Source organism: Dicentrarchus labrax, unplaced genomic scaffold, assembly GCF_905237075.1.
Source record: "Dicentrarchus labrax unplaced genomic scaffold, dlabrax2021, whole genome shotgun sequence".
NCBI lineage: Eukaryota > Metazoa > Chordata > Actinopteri > Moronidae > Dicentrarchus > Dicentrarchus labrax.
Genome location: NW_026136706.1, coordinates 20,464,875 through 20,487,493, shown reverse-complemented (window position 1 = coordinate 20,487,493; position 22,619 = coordinate 20,464,875). Strand labels below are relative to the sequence as shown.

Sequence of the window (22,619 nt, the reverse complement as noted above, 5' to 3'; positions counted from 1 at the left end):
TAATTAAGAAATATTTGTTTTCAATGCCTTATAAATAAATAAATAAATAAATAAATAAATAAATACCGGTAAAAGGAGCCTGATAAATTAAATTAAATACAAATTTTGGGAGAAAAAAAAGACCATTATATTTTTCTGTATTTATCAATTTCTTTATATTCGCGTTTATTCACATATATCCTTTTCAACATATTTCCACAAGTATTCATTTGATTTATTTACTTCTAAACTCATCTCCACACTTTGTTACTTTGACACACATAACTCGTGTCATGTGCTTTCGTAGCTCAACAAAACCACGTGACCAGTAATGAGGAAGTCAGTTCAGAGGGTGAGGATCATGGGAAGGCAAACTCCCTAACGTCCGTTGTTTCTGTCGGTTTTTCGGAGGGGCTTTAACATGTCTCACACGGAGGCTGTTGTGTGTTTAAACCTGCTCCTGTTTCTCCACGTTGTTCACACACAGCTCAGGAACAACGGACAGCAGCAGTGGCCCGTTCCCTACAGGTACGAACACCTTCCTCTGCTCGGTAGCGTGGAGTCATGTGACAGCTATCACATAGAGGGTCTGTCTGCAGGAGAAAGTTTAAACTGGAGGAGAAATGTACCCTAACTCCAGATTGACTGAGTCTTAAAAACAGCTGTTATGATTTATTGTTCGTGTAGATGTTATACCTACCACAATGTGTGAGTTTCAAACTCAATCTGTCACATTCACGGATTAAAGTAACATCCATAACAACAAGTTGTGGCTGGTGCGTTCACATGACTCTGGAATATTTGGACTCTGCAGCATCTTGCTGTATGAGCATATGAGAAATCATATTTTTGTTGCGCAACAGTACTAATGTAAGTGCAAGCAGTGCTGTAAGTATTGTTTGTATTTGAATGTAATTGACAGCAATGATTGATGGATAAAGTGCAGGCTTTATTGAACAGCAGAAATCTCCTGACACTATCATAAACATTTACTAATTTATTTAGTGAATAAAAAAGGACATCATTTTAGAGAAGTACGTAAGTGATGTATTTTTAACTTAAAGACCTATGTATAAAACAAGACAAAACATAAAGAATGTCTAAACTGTGTGGGTGTGTGATCAGTGTCATATTTAGAGAAATGTTTCTTAGTCTTATTTAGAATAAAACCCATTATGCTGGAGCTGCAATGGATCATATGAGCTACAGGGACCCCAGTGACTTAATGCTGCCTAACCATGTCACAGAACAGCATTTGTTGAGGCCTAAACTCTGTCTGCATTCCTCGTGCCATCAACAGACGGTTTGATCGTCGTCCTGCTGTGGACTCTTACTGTGAAGCTCTCTACCCCTTCTGTCCCACTGGAGACCGAGACGGACGGATTCCCTACATGAGAGACAGCGATGTCGTCTCAGTTTATCGACTGCAGACACCTGTGTGGGAGTTCAAGTATGGAGATTTGCTGGGGAAATTTGTAAGTACATGAATCCTCTGGTTATCAAATAAAACATGTTGCAGATATTTCTTTCTACATCAGATTGAGATCAGGGTTTAGGTTTCCAGAGACTCATGAAACAACCTGGTAATGCCGTTACAATCTTTCTGTCAACTGATAAAGTCTAAATTAAATTGGCTGTGTGTGTTGTAGTTCAAAAATTAATTAAAGTAAATTATAAAAAGAATTTATCTTTTACTTTTTAGTCTCAAAGATTGTTTTGTTTGTCCATTTTGATTAAATTGGTTGTTTCTGTTATTTAAACTCTAATATTGAAACAATTGTGGTTTCTAGTTAAAATTAAAAATTAGTTAAAAAAGACATAAAAAACAAAGTAATTCATCCTGTGTTCATTGTAGTTAATATAACTAATAAAATATAGATTTTGTCAGTGAAAAATAATTGGGTAAAATATTTCAGACTAAATGTGGTTTCCAGGGGGATAAAGTATCCATCAGTAGCACAGATATTCTCTGTGTTGTTGATAATTATTCTCTGAAACTGAGATGAAGATACCACTGTGTTGCTGTGGATGGTAAATCACATGTCTGACACAGACGGGTGATTAAATATAGTGGGGCTGTTAAACTGGAAGTGCAACTTCTGACTTTATTCATAGAAACACAGCTGTACACCCCCCCCATCTCCACACACAGAGAGCCATTTTAATGTCTCTGTTTGGTTCACAGCATATCATGCATGATGCCATTGGGTTCAGCAGTTCAGATACGGGGGCCAACTACACCATGGAGTGGTACGAACTGTTTCAGCTGGGTAACTGCACCTTCCCCCACCTCAGGCCAGAGGCGCCCGCACCTTTCTGGTGCAACCAGGGAGCTGCCTGCTTCTTTGAAGGCATCGACGACTTACACTGGTCACAAAACGGCACCTTGGAGAAAATAGGAGAAATCACAGGTAAGACTTAACTTAATCTTGTATGTTTGGTCATAGAGGCCAACAGAAAATGTAAATACAGTATGAGTGGATTTGTTTTAAAACTTATGCTCTGACGTTTTAACATCATTGAAATACAAGGCTGGTGATACTCTTGCATACAGGTTTATTTTTGGCAACTAATCCCATGAATTGACCAAAACCAACTATTCCCTGTAGTCTATTCAGGTGCCACGCTGTTGCACTTGGGGACATGTTCTTTCATTGTGCTACTGTTTGCTTTGAGTCAACTTGTTGGAGGCACAATAGCTACGTGGTCTCATAGCAAGAAGGTTGTGGGTTTGACTAAGTTTCACTTGCGTCAGGGGTTACTGGTTTCCTTCCTCAGTGCAGTTCAGGAGGTTACCTGTCCATGGTGTCTTCCATGCCTTTCTCCCAGTGCATTCTAGGAACAACACTCCCCTTGAGCCAGAGACAAACTGATTAGATGTAGAAAAGTGATGGATAAACTAATCATTCGACTTTGAAAATGCTGCTCTGTGACCATGACTATTTTTATCGACTTCCAGGGAACCAGTTCAATGACATGGCCCAGTGGGTCCAGGACGACAACGAGACTGGGATCTACTACGAGACGTGGACAGTTCGCTCTGACCCCAGCCCCAACGCCACAGTGTGGTTTGAGTCTTACGACTGCTCTCAGTTTGTCCACCGCACATACAGGAAACTGACTGAGCTGGGAGCCAAGCTATCCAGCAGAACTCAGACCAATTACACCAAGATCTACCTGTACAGCGGCGAGCCCACCTACCTCGGCAACGACAGCGCCATATTTGGACAGCCTGCTCTGAAGAATCTGGCAGTGGACATCCGTAAATTTTACCACACGTTCAGGCCACACCAGTCGTTTATAGACTTTGCCATCAGTCTGTTGGAGGCTTATAAAAAGGTTGTGTTGGACAAGAGCTTCTACCTTTACTACAACTTTGAGTACTGGCATCTGCCAATGAAGCCTCCTTATTTACAGATTACATATGAAGAGGTGCCTTTGCCTTAACATTAAACTTTTACTGCAGTGATTTTAATCAAGGGGTTCAAAATAATAGTTATTTTCATTAATACCGTATCTGCCTTTTGTTTCTTTGTTTTTGATTAAAAGATTGTCCTAAATAAAGCCAAAGATATTATAAAATCAAATGTTCACATTTTTGAATTTGAAACCAGTGAATGTTTGGCATTTTTTTCTTCATAAGCAGAGTTTAAGAGTTTGCTGTGTTAAAAGGTGCCTTGTGGGGATTTCATTGTAAGCAAACAAAGTTCTGTTTATATTCAGTGTTTCGCACTGAACAAGCCTTGAGGCATGGCAAATGTGTTTAAAGCATTCCCTTCCTTATAAAACATTTGCAAAGCTTTTTTTTAATTATTTTAAATTGTGTATTGTTTATAACCATGTTTGTTAGCTTGCAGTCTTCTTCTCCCCTTAAATTTGAAGCCTTTGGAAATATGTATGCCTGAGAGCAAAATAACAGTGTTTCAAATCACTACGCTCATTGTTAATACATTCCTCACCTGTACTGGGATATTTAGGCCATTCTGTCCATCAAATAATCGTTTTACACATCGGTTTTTTTTTTACATAAATCTGTGTTTTTCCAACCAGCCTAATAACTTGGTGTGAACTATCCACTTTAATTCAATTTAAAAAAGTAGTACATAGATTTCTGTACTATAATACGTATAGTTTTATTAGTGAGTCTACTTGTGCATAGCTGTTTTCACGTAACTAATTTCTCACTAAGTGTCTGCTGTGTTTGGGAATGAATAAAATGACAGATGCGAAGAGTACATTCACAAATGTTTATTACCAGTATAAGATCACATGTCTAAAACAATCATTTTAATTTCAAGACAGGTGACCAGTAAAGCAAAGTAGACGAAGCATTTGCCATACAGAAGCAAAACTAAAGGACAGTATTGTCAACACCAGTTTACTCCAAACAGAACTCACCGGAGGACTCTCTAAACACATTAGGTTAAAATAGCTGTGTTTAAGTGAAACATGTTTTAACTCATCCAGCTGAATTTCCCAATAAAAGCCAATAAAGACAACAAGAAAATGGTTAAAACCAGTAGAGTATTGAGACACAACCTTCACTTTAGAGCTGCTGTCACTGCCACCGTTTAATGCACTGCACAAATGATGAAAAATGATCAGGAGATATGTTACTGTACCACTGAGATGCTAAGGTACATGAGCAGACAATCAGCACAGATATCTACCTCAGTGATAAGAGACCATTCAATAGACTATGTTAGCTCAATCCAACAACAATAATAATAATAATAATAATAATAATAATAATAATGATAATAATAAGCGGTTGCACTTCCTGCAATAAGTCAGTTTTAGTCTTCATCACCGTTTGGCTACATGAAATGTCTAAGACGACATGAATAAAAGGAATCTGAAAGGTGAAAGTCTGAAATCTAAAACTACAGCTCTTACTGTCACGCAGTGTTGTCCAAACGTTTTTAATAATAATTGAAAAGACACATTTTGTCGACTGATTTATTAAATACGACTATGTAGCTTTTAATGGCATATACTGCCACAACTCAAAAGGTTTGATTGGAATTTTGGTTGACCTTTGACCCATATCTGTACATTTTTACATATACAAATAAAATTTAATTGAATATTTGATTCCAGTGAACCGTCTTGATGTTAAATTAACTTTTACATGATCCTTTTAAAAAAAAAAAAAATGTCATAAAGCCATCTGAATCAACGAAACTTTCCTTTCCTTAAATTCAAGCAGGTGTAGTAAAACTAGGGGAAAACGGATCATCTTTCACACAGTTTAAGACAAAAAAAAGGATGGCATTCGTCTGCAGAACAGTGGTTGATTCACCAACTGCAATGTAACTTTAGGTGTTGCCTTGTTTAGTTTTGGATTCAAACTACTCAAAACCTCTGGACAACCAGCGTGCAACAAAACCATAGTGACAGAGGTGGAAGTGTCAAAACCAAATAAACCGTTATCTTGCTGCTGGTCTGCTTGCTGGTTATAATGATTGCTTCTTTTGTATAACTGAAAAACACAAATTCATTACAAAAGCAGTATCCATATCAATAAATTACACAGCTTATCTTTTCTAGTGACTACGGTATGAAAAAGACCCATCTAGTAAAGGATAACTCGCACTCTGGTTTTATAAAAGACACGAGCTGTTGGTTAAGGAAACTTCAAACCCCGACAGAGGGCGAAATAAAGAAATAATTACATTTCTATTCATAATAATCAAACACACAGCGTTTTATATACAGATGCATTTGACTTCCTTCTTAAAGGAAAAAAGTTTGTTTCACTCATCTGACTTGTCAAATCTCTTATCGACTTTTTTGGTGTTCTGGATCTGCAAAGACCTTGTTTGTAATGACAAGATGAATATTGCTTCCTCTCCTGTATCTGCGGTGTGGCGGCACGATACAGAGCAAACGTGGGCTAATAGGAGGGCAGATATTCACAATGGGTTTAGAGCTTGAACAGGCAAATAGCAGAAGATACAAATGAAACCTATTTTGGGGAATAAGATTTAATGCACCTGAGAGACACAAAGGGTTAGTTCTGCATTCCCAGCATGCATTGTAAGCTTATAGCCGCAGGGACTAGTCTACAGAATTATTACGAAGCAATCTGATCACGAATGTTGGAGACTCACCAATATCTACCTCCAAATATATATATATATATATATATATATATATATATTTACATAGAATTATTACTGTTTTTTTTTTTTATTGGCTTTATTTCTTTAATATACTGTCTTTGGTATCTGATTCAACAGAGCCCCAGTACAGTGTAAATCACTATTAGAATCTGGGTCCAACTAACAAAAATTGGAGTTTATTTCCTTTTGTTCATTAGGGCAGAGGGACTTTGTGTGTCGTGACTAGCATTTGGTATTCATCTAAGGTGCTTACGAAATCTATGACTGTACAGAAACCTTCTTTATACGAAATGGAGAAATTAATTTATCAAGCCAATTGATTGTGTGATGCAGGAAAATAAAACTCTGACATTAACACTGTACACCTTCACATCACAAAGATAGAGACCTATATACACATTTCTGTTTCTCTCCTGGCCAACCTCAACAATTTAAACAATCATGATTTCTTTCTTTGATGCACGACTGAGCTCGGGCGAGGAGGAAAAGCAATATGTCGTCAACACTACTGCTGCTCTTTATGTTTAAATTAGTTTAAAATTAGATGCAGGACCCAACCCCTCCCCGCCTTCTGTCACATACTATATACAAATAACATTGCAGCTATTTGGAAACCTACAATGCCATATTTTGTTACAGAGGACAGAGCTACTATCTCAGACAGGATTTAAGGAGGCCAAGTGGTAGTGTAACAACATGCAATTGTGCACCTATCATCCCAAATTACTCAAAACATTCAAAACACACACACACACACACACACACACACACACACACACACACACACACACACACACACACACACACACACACACACACACACACACACACACACACACACACACACACTCATTTGCATACGTACGTGCATGCACCCGCCCATGCGCGCACACACACACCTGTCATAACATAGATTATCATAACAGGCGACAATGTCCATATAACTCAATTTGCAGTTATAAAAACATTGTTTAGTCAAATATTTCCACCTGCACTGGTCTGTGTGCTGATTGTTTACTATGTGAAGAAGCCGGCGTGGCCAGTTCTGTCTCCTGAATTAGAAAAGCAGGATTCCACAGTCCATTTTGAAGCTAACAGGCAGAGATTTCTGTGGTGTTCGCATGATGTGATAACATGGTGTAGCAGTCAGGTTCCACATGACGTCCCTACCCTGCACTCCACACAGGAGTTCAGCAACTTTATGCTCTTCATGTTGGCACCAAACAATCCACTACAGCGGAGCATTTAAAGGCTTTTCAATGCAAACATGGAGGCCATGAATGTTCCACACCACAAACTTGACGTACTGAATGAACTCTGTGTGCCTCTTTGGCTTCACTTTACCAGGTCGGCATCATGTCTGGGAACCAGACCCGGCCCAGGTGCTTTGAAACCTCCCAGTGGATCTCATCCAGGGAGTATTTGTGATCTGGAATCAGCACCTCCTCCATGATAGACAACTGTGAAAGCCTCCGGCCACACATCTTGACGAACTCCACAAATGCGCTGCAGGACACCTCGCACTCGCCCAAACCAATGGCTGACAGCTGAGTGCAGTGCTTTGCGATGCGGATCAGCTCCTCATCCAGAGGACGCAGGCCGTTGGCGCACACCACAAGCTCCACAAGACGAGGGCAGTGGAGGCCAACACGGCCCAAGACCTCCTTACTGACTGAGCGACCAAAGTAGAGGTGAGTGACGGGGATTTCCTCGTTAAAGAAAGGGCCAAACTCGTCCTCATAGAGGAAGAAGTACATCACCAGGTTGAATTTGGGTGAGTGTCGCACCATGGCGTCCCAGCTGCTCTTCTTGATGGTGTGGAAGTGCTGGCCGGGGTTCTCACTCACAACATCGATCCTCAAGTGTTCCAGGTGGACGTGTTTCTCCGAGGAGAGGGCCAGCAGGAGTTCATCACTCAAGAGGTGGTAGTTAAGTGCAAGCTCTCTCAGCCCGTGACACTGGTCTGCCACACACAGGATCCCTGCAAATACGGACAGATTGTTTTAAAAATCCAAACCATAGTGAAATCCAGAATTGTTTAAAAAGAACAACAAACTCCTGAAAAGCTCCTTAGTAATAAAAAGGTCTGCTATATTTGCCAGACGAGTTGCAGTTGAATCAGCAGCCATTATCATAGCTAACAATTAACAAGAAATTGTATGCAAGAAGGAGAAACAGGATAACCACATAATGTCATAATTCATTCACAGTATACCATGTCTGGCAGAAAATGACAACGCTGCATGAGGGCAGACAAGATAATTACAGGCTCTAAATAAGCCACTGGCTGGAGAACACAGCCTTGTGACTCGAAAGAGGAAATCAAAACATTTGACTGAAAGCGCAACACAGGCGTGATTATCAGACAACCACACCAAAACAAACAACAAAACACAGAAAACAAACAGCAAAAACATTACATGGCTGCTCCCTCTCATCGTAAGCACTGAAACAGCTACAGGAGTCTTTGCGCCCACTGTACCTGCTGGGGAGACGTGTGGGCAGCTGCTCATCTTCAGCAGTTTCAGGGTGTCACTGTTGTTGGCCACCAGCACCTTCAGAGAAGGATCATCCACTGGCGTGTCGTCAATCTTCAGCGAAGACAATGATTTGGAGTTGACAAACACCACAGTCAGAGCTGAGATGAAATGAGACTGGAAGGACAAAGATGGCACAGTGAATTACAATGTGGTCAGAGTCTGACAGCAGGGGCTACCAAGATAGCAGGTCTTAGCTTTTGGTGGCCATATTTGAATAATTCATATATGGAATGATGTTGGCACATATATACTCCACATTATAAAATATTTTTTGGCTCTATAAATGCCACAGAAATACACACAGATAAGTAACATGGATTTTAGTAAAACCAAGTGACTGACAGAATTCAAAATATAATTATCAACAAGAAACTAACTTTCCAAGTTAATTTACTGCAATAGGGGGGAAAAATGTCCCAACCGAGCCTGTCCAGATCTGTAATTTACTGCTCGTGTTAGGTTAGAGACATTTCTAATCCTTGGATGTGGCCAACAAGTTAAACAAAGTAAGACTGGAGTGCTACAATGGGTTGTATCCATTGCGTGGGTGCACCTGCTGTAGCACTCTCTGCAGTGAATGGGCAATGGGTTCCTCAAACATTGGCTGCCTACTAAATAACTGCCAACAGACCTTTGTCTGGCTACCCACTACGACATTTTTGTGTTTAACAAAAGCTAACAAACAAGCCAACAGGCTTTTCACTGGACAACGTGATAAATCGAATGTTAACCTCAACTTAATTGCTGGTTTGTTAGGTACACCTAGCTAAAACTAGTGCTACTGGGTGGACAACACAAAAACATCTGCTGTAGCTATCATGTTTCTTTCCACAGGCAGTCAGGTTGCTGAACCATTGACGCACCCATATGCTCCTCACATTGTTGTGTTACCATGTACTGTATATTGTGCATATAATGTAACAAACTCATTGTGTACATGGTCTATGTATGTTTGTAGTGTGTGACCTTGTGTTTAAGGCAGAGTGAGCCAGCACACAATAGTTTCATTGTATGTCAAATACATGTGACCATAAAGTTGAACTTGATATTTAGTTGAGTGTTGGAATCTTAAATTGTTTCAATACATACAGAGTCTCCTCCTCTTTAATTGTTATATGGATTTAAAGAGGCAAAGCAATAGAGACACAGGCTTTTAAAACTGCAGACTTTGAGAAACAGCTGCGTGAGTCAAGTATGTTGATAGAAGTCACAGCTTTGTAGCCATAAGGATAAAGAGCTCAGGAAAACTGATTATGCCAAATGATGATTTGGCTGAATCCCATGACCCCTGCAACCCCTTCAATCGAAAAGAGTACATCCTTAATAGGCCAACAATCACTCAACAAAATTTAGTAACTGAACAGAAAAAATAAGGATGAGTGAGAAAAGGCAGGCGCAACACTTTCACTGTCTCGTGTCTGCAGTGACAGATTTCTGTTCCTTAAAAAGACTCTTCAAAACCAGCATATGGAGAATGTGGGGACACGAATACTGAACATGAACCGTGTGTGAAAGTTTCAATGATGATTTCTGCACATGCAAAGACAAGTTTCAGCCTTTCGCATCCAAATGGTAGACAATAAAATAGATCTTACTCTCAGAGTACACCAAGAGAGACCAAACAAAACTTAATAACAACATCCTGTGATCTTCAGAGGCCATGGTAGTAATTTCATCGTTGTCCTCGGCCCCATCATCAGATAAGAGAGAGAGAATACAAAAACTATGCTGTTAACCAATTATCAACATGCTCAGCTGAAGCTTTAAGTTAAATTCCTTTGAGTTATCTTGTAAATCTGAAGAACAGGATACTATAAAGGTGCAGACCCCTAGTGATGATGTTAATTATACCTTTGGAACCTCCATGAAACTGGGCCTGGCTGTAGAGATGAGCCCCAAGGTCTTCAGTGAGCAATTCACCAACTGTGAAAGAATGTCACATGCTGCCTCTGCCGACTCCGTACTACTGTCCACCTGGCAAGTACAAACAAAGACTGAATGCCATTTCAAAAACATAAAAGCTCAATTTTTGCTTGCAAATTGTAAACACTTAATCCCAGAGTCAGGATGCATATTATTATTTTCACACAGACACAACAGCTTTTCCACCCTTACCTTGAAGCTGACATACTGCAGGTGGTTGGAGTGCCTCTTTATGATCTGTTTGATGAGGTCTGGATGTGTGGCTTTCAGGTAAGAGCTGGCTGGCTGGTTAAGCTCAAATTCAAAGCATCTCCACAGCTCGGGCATGTGGAAAGCCTGGTTCCACCGGCGGCACACCTGAGAGGCATAAGCCCGATCCAGCAGTGGAAGGTACTGGAAGATGTGCAGCAGGAGTTCCTGAGGCAGTCGTGCCCAGTCACTGTCTAGTGACCCACTGGCCACCACTGCCTCTGACTCCTCGCCCGTCTGCTTCCGCACCTTCTTGCACGCCTCTGATGGGCTGTTACTGGGGGAGCTGTTGCTGTCCTCCTCTCCTCCTTTCATCCGCTTCATCCTGAGAAATGGAGATAATAAGCCTTTTATAGTCGAGCATGGTAAAACATGGATATAAACTTATATTGATTAACAAGTCCATTCATTTGAACTCTTAACTTATGTGAAAGCAGATCCCTGTCTGTGATATTTCATATATGTGCGATCACATTTACATTTGAATGTATAAAAAGGTGTACGTGTACCCTTGCTGCACTTTCTTAATTGAATATATTGCTGTATCAGGTGTATGACACTATTTTGTTTTGTTTTTCTTGTGTTTCTCTCTTTTGGTTCAGCATATATCCAGTTTAAAGGAAAGAAGAAGGGATGAACAAAATAAGAGCTGTAAACTGTTTTAATAGTTTTCTATTCTCTCAGTAAAATCATAGTCGTTAAATTACACAGTAAGATTTTCCTTTCAGGTGAAACATGTTAGAGGACATGAAGTTAAGCTATATCAAACGGAGGCCATGCTTAAGCAGGTAACCGTCAATATATTGATTTTACACGCAGGACAAATCATTTAATTCATTATTAAATGGCTGATTGTGCAACTTGCCTCGCTGCAACAAAGTTCGAGTTAAATTAAGTGAAAGGATTTCCCCCCTGGGATTATTAAAGTATTTCTGATTCTGAACTATAAATGACTTACACGACTGGCTACGTTAACTAACGCAGTGACAGCGTCAGGTAACTTCACCGTTAGCTCAGTTAGCTAAGTCTTACGTTACGTGAAGAGTAAATAGTATTTAACGCTGGCTACCCAGTGCTAGAAACCTGCCTCCAAATGAGACCCAACCCACCACGTAGTTACTATTAAATTTACTTAATTTACAGAAAGACCCGCAGCTCATTCAATACTGAGATATCTGTTAGTTTAACTACAACCCAGCTCGGAAGCTCGACCACCCGTCCTACCTTGTTGTTTACACTCAGCTAGCCGACTAGCTGTTAGCAGGAATATACCGACAACTGATGTGACGCTTCAGCCCGGGCCCGCGCTGGAAAAGCTCATTCGCACCAACCGAATAACACGCATCGGAGATCAATAACCGAGCCGTTGGACGATGGGGAAGAGGTAAGAGACGTTTTCAATGAAGAAACGACCGGAGCTTGGCACCTCCGCTCAGTTGACCCAATTCTTTCGCGGGAATTACGCCCCCCCCCCCCCCTTAACATGAAATGGCGAAGTGTTGTTGTGACAGCAGCGGTGCACCATGGGAAATGCAATGCGAAATGGCTGTTGGTAAAGATCGTCTTTGTTTGAGTGATGACTCACCCGATAGTCAGAAACGACACACACATATCTTGTCTTATTTTTTCGAAATATTATATTATATAAATGTTATATAATAGGAAAAAATAAATGAACTAAAAAAATCGTAAACCTAAAGTGAAAGAGACTCACTTCAACATGATCACAAATACATATCCTGTTACTGATTTTTCATCTTTTTGAGGATTTACACATATCATTTTTTGTAATAACAACTTGGTTATCTGTTAATGAATGCACCAATATTCTCTTCTACAAGGATAAATTACTGCTAAAAGTCTCAGATTTGGTAAATTTTACAAAATTGTTCATGCTCTTTGTAAATAGAGCATTAAATCTAGAGTTAATAAAATTAGATTCCTGGGTTTGTTTGTGGTAAAACATTTTGTTTTGCACATATTTTGAGTGTGACAATGGTAAGGATAAACAGCAAAAATCATACATTTTGAATCCACTGGACATATACACTACAGCCTGGTGTGTAGTGTAGCTCTTACACAGGTAATGTTGACCAACAATAAGATGTATTTGGCCATTCAATAACACCGGACTGCATTAGTTTTGCAGTTTGGCACCAGGAAATAAATGGCAGAGTAATACATCTATGTATTTTCCTAGTCTCTGCTGAGATGGACAAGAGCTTCAACCTTTTAATTTTGGTATTTACAGAATTGATGTGTATCATGGATCATTGCAGTCTTTAGCTGTATTTGGCATCATCATGTCTTCATTATAAACAAAGCAGAGGCCAGCAGTTACAGTAGGTGATTTAATGGAAATGTCACCACTCATTAGAAATGACACATGTAAACTTTGCGAAACAGAGAACCTGGTTTATTACCATTCAACTCCATCCACCACAGATATTACAGAGCAGATTCACAAGTATTAAGCTTTTTTATATAACAGCAGCTGCTTTTTTTCCACACTCTGTTCCTGACCCCCAATCCCCCTGCCTCCTACTAGGGAAAAGCATTACAGGTGCACAATTTTATTTGGTGTGAAGACTGGCCCCTCAATTCATTCAGCTGTAATCAGTCCCACTACGAGGTTTTTTGTTTCTTTTTGTATTACTGTAGGATTTGGTACATATTTTGACAGAGTTGCAAATAGGATTTACATCCACCTTCATTCACTGCAGGCGCCAGGCTCCTCCTTCTCATTTCCAGACAACAGAAGAGATCTGACATTTAGAAGAGGGGGAATTACGACTGTCTACTGTATAAAAATGTACAGTGGCTTTATTGACATACATTCCATAGGTTAAACAGCTGCAAAATAGGAGGCACACCCAGTATTGCACTTCATTAAAAGTTCTGGCTCAAAACATAACCCAGAATATCAAACAAAACTGAAGTGAAGAGTAGCAACTTCGGAATACAGCTATTTTGAATAGTATCATTATATACAAGATTAGATAAATCGTACACTATTTTCCTCCCAAACATAATATTCTTAACAGTCTTATCCACCCACTCAACTTTTTTTGTCCGTCAACCAATGATGCACTTGACAGTGGAGAATACTGTACAAGATTACGAAAAAAAGTTTACATACAACAATATTTTAAATTTATAGTTAGGAAGCTGGAAATACGGCCTGTTCCTTTTTTTTTTTTAAACCCAAGCTGATCCACAGTTGCCTTTAAGCAAATTTATTTGATATTCAATGTTTAATCTGTTACACTTCAGTGATCAGGAGGTGTGCAACGTCTATAGAAGCCGAGGGAATACAACGGCCGCATGCAAACACGTCACAAGTTATTTTCTTTTTTTTCTTCTTTTTTAAAATTCTATTGTTCTTTTTTTCATTCAGATTACTCTGAATCCAAAAGAGCCACAGCTCGTTTTGTAGCAGAGCCTGGATACTGATGTTGGTAGAAGAGCAGACCTGAGGACTCTTGGCGTAGAGCAGAAACCCGGTCCAGTGTCCAGGAGACTTGTCAATGCAAGAGCCGAGTTTCACGGCTGAGCTTCAGCAGCAGCCAGAAAATCACAGTAGACAAACTGGTTTTCAGTAAAAGTCTTGTTGTTTAGAATGTGTGGGCATTTCTGCACACCCCACAGCCCAGGGCAAACTCCTCCCCTGTTGGTGGGTGAACCACATGCAAAGGGCACTCAGTACCCTCCAGTTGCTTGCCTTTGGGCCCTGTGACAGAAAGGACAAAGATAACACCTCACTTATTTATTCCTATAGTTATTTCTGTCTGGTATTTACTGTCATATGCACCATGAATAATTTAACATTTTCCGGAAGAGTGTAGTCATTAGAATCATTAAAACCTGCAGGACAATGGGGCAGCTCCTCCTTGGGGACACTTGTCATCCTCTGGAAGTCATCATGGCAGGCGTTGCAGAAGTGTGTGGTGCCAAAGCAGAAGAAAACAGCCACTGAGCAGCAGTACCGGCATTTATACTCCAGGAAGTCTGTGCCATGCTTGGAGCACATCTGGTGAAAAGTAAACAAGAATCATCAGGGGTGGGATAACTTTGTGTACAGATAAGCACTATTTTTAAGTTAGAAGAGTAGCAACACTCTTCTCATCTAACTTAGCAAGAAAGAGAATAAGGGTGTATCGCAAAATGTCAAACTATTCCTTTAAACTGGCCATAGTTTCAGTCACAGGCTCCTCACCTGAGCCCTGGAGACATCTGAGCATGCTCCACAGATCAGCTCGCTGGGGTCATAGTCATCTCCCTGTCCTGCCTCCGCATCGCAGCGAGCCTCTCCCCCAAAATAGGCCTGGAAATATGGGAAACCATAAATTCTCAAAGCCCTGAACAACATTTAAATGAAAAATAACTTTACTCTAAGTTTTTATGGTACCTTTTTGCACTTGTAGCAGACATAGTATGCATATCTGTTCATAGCAAAGCCTGCTGGGTCATTGTGGAAACGTGCTCCTGGTGTAGTGATGGCCTCACTCTTATGTAGACCCTCATACTCCAGCCTCATCAGAGCCTTTCTCCTCACATCCTCATAGAGCTCTTTAATTGGGTCAAGCAGGTCCTTGATCACCGAGTGATTGATTTTGTTCTGGAGGCAAACAATGAAACAAACAAACCAGCCCAAGTTCATAAAGAAGGTTGAGTTACTGTTAATGTAGTTGTCAACATCATTTCACACAGATGACAGTGAAATAAGCAGTCCTGGTCTGTGACATCCACACAGTGGGCTGAGCATGTTCAACAAAGCATTTAATCAAACTGAGCTCATTCAACTTCAAAGTGTGGTTAAAACTGTTCTCAAGCTCTTTGTTGCTGGCTTAATCTGATTAGTCACAGCGGCTCAGGTAACATCTTACCTTGCAAATGGGACACAACATGAACCCAAACGTGATTCGGGGCCCGAGCCAGCGATTTTCGAGAACACGACGAGTACACTGAAGGTGGAACACGTGAGTGCAGTCCAGCTGAGAACAGAACAAAACAGTTAAACATTAAAAGGAAACAACTTGAATGAAACTCTTTCACCTAATGGATTAACACCTCTACTAAGAGCTACCTGTACTGCAGGAGCAGCAGAGAGGGCCTCTGTAAAGCAGATCATACACATGTCATCTGCATCCTGTTTCAAACAGCCAGTGTTCTTGTCACAGCCGTGCAGACATGGAAGGCAGCTCTCCTCATTCTTGACTCCTCCACAGGGGTGTCCACAAGGATGAGTTTTACTGCAGGCTAGTTTAGCGTACTCCTGAGGGAGACAACATGATAGAAACTGGTGAGGCTAAGGAAGCACAACCACATAAGTCTACACTGCTTAATATGTGTCTTGTGTATGTATGTATGTATGTATGTATGTATGTATGTATTTGTTTGTTTGCTGAAATGGGTGGACCTTTGCAACATTCACCACAGACTATTCTTTTTGAGGAAATCAAGTAAGTTTAGGGTCTCAAAGGATGCTTCAGCTCTATCAGGCTGTGTTTAATTCCATACTCATCTTCTCAAGTATTATAAATATTCTATAATGTTTCCACTCAGCAAAACACCAAAAAGCAAAACTGATTCAGGTTCTAATTAAATACAATTAATATAATATATATAGAATATAATAGAATTATAGAATATAAGAAACGAGAAAGGAACCTGTTGAAAAATAAAAAATAATAACAGCATAATAAACTAGGTTTTGTTCTTGCTATTTTGTTTGTTCATTTATTTTTTTATAGCTTTTTTTAAACAGTTGTTTTTCGTTTACATGTGTGTATGTTGTATGTATTTTGTGAAATAAAAACAAAAGATTATATCTTTAGATTATTTTTAGAGCTTCAACTCGATAGGGGTTGATGTTAAGTACCTGGCAGTCTGGGTCTGAGCAGACGCTGCCCACTGCCGACAGCTCGGTTCCATTCCTCGTACCACAGAACCTGCAGGCATCTGAGCTGCTGGAGGCTGGTTTACCTGTAAAAATAACCAATGTTTTAGAATAGAAATACATGCAGTAGGGGAAGCCTTGAAGCAATTCTGGAGGTGAAAGTGACACCACTATTAATGTAATTACACAATTGAAGACAGCAATATATATAGTCATACCCACAAAGAGCACAGTGGGATGTTCTGTTTCTATCTTACCTGTGTGCTCTCTGAACTCCACCATAGCCTTCATAGTCTTAGAGTCTGCCAGAGCCATGAGCCAGAACAGCTTGGTCCTCCCACAACCTTCATGAAGATCCACCTTTATGGCCTCCTCTTCCTCCTTGAACACCTGAAAGCAGCCATGAAGATAACATTAAACAAAACTCTCCATATTATCCAACTAATCAGCAGTTAACACTAACCGGAAGAACCATCACGCTAAAAAACCAATGCTAACCTGTCTCTGGTGAGAGCGCGTGCGTCGGTGCAAGTGGAGGAAGCGGTCACAGTCGGTGCAGAGGTTGCCACACATGTTACACAGGATGATGGCTGCTGTCTCGCCATCGTCATGGTTGTCACACATGGGCTGCGGATAGTAGAGGAGGAAATCAGTTTGTTATTCATTGGACTGTGTCAGTAATTTTCACACACTATGGCTTTTATGTCGTTCTCACCATCTGCTTCTGCTGTCCATCTTTGCCCATCCAGCGGCCAGAGGACAGCCTGTCGACATGGTCCTGGTCCAGCACACACAGTGAAGCTAAGGCCAGCCACAGCTATGAAACAGAACAGGATATAATTCATTAATTAATACGCACTCATTGTAAACATACCACGCTGTGTGTATGATACGAGTCCATACCCTTGTGGTGGCGATACAGCGTACAGGAGACCGATGCTCCTCCTCCATTTTGGTCAGGGCTATGATGGTCTCAGCTATTGCATTTTTGGTGACTCTGGACCAAGCATCTGAAAGGTGGCCCTAAAAACGGCAAAGGACTGTCTTAGAGGTGCTTTTTCCATGACATTTATCACAAAGATGCATGTGGTTCTATATCAAATCATGTTAGCAGAGAGTTAAAAGGAAAGATAGACTTAAACAACTTACAGCTGCCATGTCTTTAACCAACTTTATGATGATCTCTGCTATCTGAGGAGGAGTGGAGCCTTTCATCCACCAGTGGCTCTCCCCTCTGCGGATATAGCTGAGCATGACAGAAAGGTACAATTAGTATAAAAATCAAAGAAAACTGCCACTTGCCAAAAACCACAAGTATGTAAATTTGTGTTGCTTTAAGTGTTATATAATAACATCTCTTTGATCATCCAAATTTTGATTAGCTGTAGCAGAAACAAACTCACCTGGAGTTGAAAATCATGGGCAGCGTGACAGTGGTGACCCCCTTGCCCGCAGCCATGCCAGCTGTGCCAGAGATGGTGGTGCCTTTGGCTTTCAGCTGCACAGTGAGGGCTTTTGCGATGCAGCCCAGGAACATGTCGAGGATGCAGAGCTTGTTCCAGTCACCCTTTTCTGTGGAGTGAATGATGTCACTGATGTCTGCTGGTGGCAGAGCCTTCACCCCAATAATACTGGCAAGTCGCACTGGTGTAACCTCTGGAAGGACGCGTCTAAGCAATGATGTAACCTGAGGTAGGGTAAGATCAGATGGCAAACATGAATATAATTTGCATAGTGTCACAACGTATTTACCTAAACATACAAACACACAGAAACAATGCTAAAAAAACATTATTTGAAAGAATGTGTTACACTTGCACATCATGGATTTACCAAACTTGTTTTTTTAAACATTTTTTTAAAATGGGCTTTGCAAACATTTTACACGGCAAGAAATCCCCTCAACGTGTTTGTTCGACCTCGAGGATATGCACAAGACATTCTGTTGAGAAACAGTTAATGTAAACATAAATTTGTTTGTTTTCAAGAAAACTCAACAAGGTACCTTCAAATACTAAACTGCACATGAGTAAACCTCTAGTGTGCGTACTCTCTCCCACCTGTCTCTGTACTCTTGGGGAAGCCGTGTGCAGCAGAGAAAACAGGTCTTGCATGAGTGTTAGCTGCTGAGCTAAGTACTGGCGGCCGACGTTGGAGCCACTCAGAGCCAGAACCATGGACAGGAGCTCAAAGCAGTAGGCGTCTGATGAGGCATCATCGTCGCTGGGCTGAGAGTTAGCGTTCTCTTTGCTGGAGATGGCGTGCTCCCACTCCTCCCTCACACGTGTTGCCTCCATACGGATGGCCTGGACGATGTGCGCACACACCTGGAAATGAATGCGCACATCAGCTTAGAGGGCTGAGATTATACTAACTCATGCTTGTGAATGGTTCAAGAAACTGACTGACTGATTTACCTGTTTCTGGAGGTTGGTCAGTTTGCTCCTACTGAAAATGATCCCCACCATGTGCTCTTTAAGGTCTGCGTCAGATGGTACCTATTCATAAAAACATAAAAAGTGTAAAACATTTGGTTGAAGGTCACTCAATATTTGAGTCAGTTAAGCAGTACAGTTAAACTGTGACAGTGCAGACCTTGTCTTCTCCCTCGGGTGATGAAAGGAGGTTTTTCTCTTCCTGTTCTGGAGTTGGCTCTGCATCTCCACAGATAAGTTTTCCAAAGACCTAAATGAGCAAAACAAAGAAGGAACAGTCAAGGATTCAAAAGAACAGTAGAGTATGGTAATAGAAAAATAACTTATTAGGTGGTTATAAGATGTGGATGAAGCAGTTAAACAGACCTGTGAGGTGATTAGGCGAAACACTCTGAGAGTCTCAGCCTCACAGTTCTTTTGCTGGGCCATGCTGGCTGAGATCTGTCCTAGAATCTTGATGCTCTCGCCCTCTTTCCAACCAAGGACCTTCACCTGGCGCACCCTCAGGGTGTTTTCCGGACCTTTCAGTTCCACCTTGATCACATGATAATCCCCTCCAGGAAGCTCGCTTGTCACCCAGCCCATGTGACGCGAGTCGAGGTCAACCTTGGATGAAAAGGAATAAGGGTGTTCACAGTGTTCTGCCACATGTGCACGTAAATCTGTAGTGTATTGTAATGCTTGAACCAACCACGATGCACCTCATAAAACAACACTCATTAATACTTAAATGTCTCTGCACTTTCATTATGATTTGGACAGAGGAAGCAATCAATACATACAGCTTCATACATCAATTAACTCTTTTTAAATAGCATACTCTGTAGCACAAATTACTGGTCATACTGAACCACCTTACTACCAAAGAAACTGACCGTACCTGTTTGATTCTGCAGAGGTCCTCTATTGCTTTTCCACACAGGAATGTCACAGATGTTACTTTGTTCTGTGGATACGACAGAAGAAAAATTTAGTTCACTGAAACCCATCAGACAACCCTTATAAATACATTATGATCATAAACATCCTTCATTTTGCCTTTTTATTTTAACAAGTAGTGTTTTCACCCCAAAACACATAAATGCCCGGTTTGCTGTTGCCCCCTTACCCCGATGTCTCTAGAGTTGTCCACGTGAACAGAAACATTTGAGGCGTTTATGCCTTTCACACAGGTGATGGTGATGCTCTTGGTTTTGTTCTTGTCCTCATCTCCAGATTCCCAGAAGGTCTCTGTGGAGCCGTCTGTTAGGCTGCCAATCATGGCAGGACGACTGGATGTCTTGATGTCTACTACACTGGTCAGGTCCTTCAGACAGGTCACCAGGCAGAGATCCTGTTGTCAAACACAGATATGTCAAGTGTCAGCTTAGTGCATGTCATAAACACAGATGCATACCAGTAAGTGGAGTAAGTCAGTTAGTGGTTGTTTTCTTGCCTGGCTCATTGCTTCGTAGCCTGACTGCACACTGATGTTGAAGCTCTCCTCACTGTCTCCATCATCTGACTTGGACAAGATATTGTTGATGTGATGGAAAACGTTGCTCTGATGGAGGAACTGGTGGTCGGACTGCTTGAACTTGAGACTCCAGCACCTAGAAATATAAGTCAACAACACACTTTCTCATACAAATTGCATGAAACTCAGAAATGGGAAGAGTGCAAAAAGAGATAGTGATGAATCCTGACGCAGATGATTGTTTGCCAACTTCTTGTTCACACTGAAACTCCACAATACACAATACTACCTTGGGACTGGGTCCTACACTTCATCACATCATTCTGCAAGTTTGCATTTCACTTTGATCAAGTAAACATGTCTTTTTCCCAAAAATTCAGAAAGAAGTAGAAATTGAGGACATGAACCCTGAATTTAAAATCAATCCATCTTAAAATGTTGGTTTGTGGGTTGGTACCATTTTTCAAGAATTCAGAAACTGTACCTAAGCGCCATCTGCTGAAGTGAGCTGCCACTAGGAAGCGACATCATAAGGTCAGAGATGGTCTGAAGGAGACGGTGGAAGGTGTGGGGGAGAGGATGAGCTGCCTCCCCAGCAATAACAATGTCAGACAGAGGGTGCTCACAAACACCAAGGTCTCTTTCCTGCAGGGCACAGAATGGAGATATAATTAGAAGGTACAAGAGCAAAGGAAAAGCAATGCTGCAAGCTTTTCGACCAGTTAATGACTGATTACCTGTTCCACGATTTCTTTGTTCCCCTTGTTTTCCTCATCTTCCTCATCTTCAGGTTCAAAGGGTGATGGAGTGAGAGATGCTACAAAATGCCAAAGGATATCATGCAGGGAGGTGGTCTGGATCACATTGCACAGCAGCCAGTTGAATGCCTGACAGGGACATCAAGAGATAATCATACTAATTAGTCCTCCTTCTACAGAAACAACACTGTGGGTGCAGCTGAGGTCTATTAGCTAATTAAGTATACAAATCCAATTGATTAACTAACAATATCACCCTGAGTCACTGCTTTATAAATAGCAATAATTAAAGCAAGACTGAGCTCTAAGGTCCAGAGAGATATTGCAGACCAAACAGCTGTACCTCCATGGCAAACACCCTGCAGGCAGACTTTCTCAGTGCATGCCTCATGGCCACCTCCAGGCCCTCCAGGTCGTGATGCTGGATAACAAAAGCTAGGACAGGCCACTGGAAGTTCCTCTCCCCCTTACTGAGGGAGCCGTGCGCTGAGATCAGCCTGGATAGCTCAGGAGACGGGTGCCGTAACAGGGATGATCCCACCTCTGTATGGGGGAAAGAGCGGGTTGATGTTATAGATGATGCATCACTTTTTCTTTGAGTATCCCTACTCACTTTTCAAATTATTACGTGCGATTACCTGCATCACCACTGTGGACTCTGCGTCTGGGTACGGCTTTGACCCGGGCAGGAGAGGGTGAGTGTTGCTTATCGTACTCAGATGCTACGACAGAGTAAGACCGCTGAAACACTGTGCGCTTTGCCGTGTCGCTGTCTATGATTGGACTGGTCTCAAGACTAAAAGAGAGCATATAAAGGCAGAAACAGACACATACAATTTAGCAACACAAATACCTCTACAACGCTTCAGAGTTTGAATATAGAACTAGAATACGTTTTTCTGTATTTTAAATATGTTTGCAGACAAAACAGTGGCCAGTATGTGTTCATTTTAAGCAGCTACTGACAGATCTTTTAAGCAAAGCAGATACAATCAACCACTGAGAAAAGGCTAACTTCATAGCAGAGTTTAGTTTTCTTTGCTCCACAAAAACACTGAAATTAGCCCTAACCAGAGAATGAAGCAGCTAGGCTCTTTTGTTCTGTATGAGAAGGGGCTAGTCATGATAATGAGGCATAACAATTAAGGCACATTTGAAAACAAAATGCTTGCTGTCAAACTATGTAGGGTGCAGGGCAGAGAGTGGGAGTCTGCTCTGAGCATTCATTAATTAGTGTGGGAAACTATATAATATG

At 41.0% G+C, this 22,619-nt stretch overlaps 3 protein-coding genes across 21 annotated transcripts in view; 1 reads left to right on the top strand and 2 right to left on the bottom strand.

Moving 5' to 3' along the window:
- The first annotated feature begins 298 nt into the window (after positions 1-298).
- Positions 299-4,214, top strand: cln5 (CLN5 intracellular trafficking protein). The gene is made up of 4 exons (XM_051403117.1): positions 299-507; positions 1,280-1,454; positions 2,165-2,390; positions 2,939-4,214. Exons 1-4 carry the CDS (start codon positions 401-403, stop codon positions 3,424-3,426), a joined length of 996 nt encoding a protein of 331 aa, XP_051259077.1. The 5' UTR covers positions 299-400; the 3' UTR covers positions 3,427-4,214.
- Positions 4,213-12,309, bottom strand: fbxl3a (F-box and leucine-rich repeat protein 3a). Its single transcript, XM_051403116.1, has 5 exons — positions 12,041-12,309; positions 10,760-11,141; positions 10,496-10,618; positions 8,587-8,758; positions 4,213-8,085 (listed from the first exon to the last, which is right to left on the bottom strand). The coding sequence occupies exons 2-5, from the start codon at positions 11,138-11,140 to the stop codon at positions 7,445-7,447; spliced, it is 1,317 nt and encodes a 438-aa protein (XP_051259076.1). The 5' UTR covers position 11,141; positions 12,041-12,309; the 3' UTR covers positions 4,213-7,444.
- Positions 12,310-13,207: 898 nt separating this feature from the next.
- The window catches only part of mycbp2 (MYC binding protein 2), a 62,425-nt gene continuing 53,013 nt past the window's right edge, over positions 13,208-22,619 (bottom strand). For all 19 annotated transcript variants that reach the window (XM_051404596.1, XM_051404599.1, XM_051404604.1 and 16 more), the window contains 24 exons: positions 22,003-22,160; positions 21,708-21,907; positions 21,344-21,493; positions 21,091-21,251; positions 20,586-20,742; positions 20,259-20,483; positions 20,031-20,096; positions 19,517-19,756; positions 19,311-19,400; positions 19,133-19,213; positions 18,776-19,042; positions 18,119-18,402; positions 17,865-17,961; positions 17,619-17,738; positions 17,431-17,532; positions 17,214-17,342; positions 16,973-17,105; positions 16,698-16,801; positions 15,903-16,091; positions 15,703-15,810; positions 15,225-15,434; positions 15,033-15,140; positions 14,681-14,846; positions 13,208-14,546 (listed from right to left, as the gene is read on the bottom strand). In XM_051404596.1, coding sequence (XP_051260556.1) covers positions 14,431-14,546; positions 14,681-14,846; positions 15,033-15,140; positions 15,225-15,434; positions 15,703-15,810; positions 15,903-16,091; positions 16,698-16,801; positions 16,973-17,105; positions 17,214-17,342; positions 17,431-17,532; positions 17,619-17,738; positions 17,865-17,961; positions 18,119-18,402; positions 18,776-19,042; positions 19,133-19,213; positions 19,311-19,400; positions 19,517-19,756; positions 20,031-20,096; positions 20,259-20,483; positions 20,586-20,742; positions 21,091-21,251; positions 21,344-21,493; positions 21,708-21,907; positions 22,003-22,160 — 3,661 coding nt within the window. In that variant the 3' untranslated portion in view covers positions 13,208-14,430. The remainder of the gene's footprint in view (positions 14,547-14,680; positions 14,847-15,032; positions 15,141-15,224; positions 15,435-15,702; positions 15,811-15,902; positions 16,092-16,697; positions 16,802-16,972; positions 17,106-17,213; positions 17,343-17,430; positions 17,533-17,618; positions 17,739-17,864; positions 17,962-18,118; positions 18,403-18,775; positions 19,043-19,132; positions 19,214-19,310; positions 19,401-19,516; positions 19,757-20,030; positions 20,097-20,258; positions 20,484-20,585; positions 20,743-21,090; positions 21,252-21,343; positions 21,494-21,707; positions 21,908-22,002; positions 22,161-22,619) is intronic.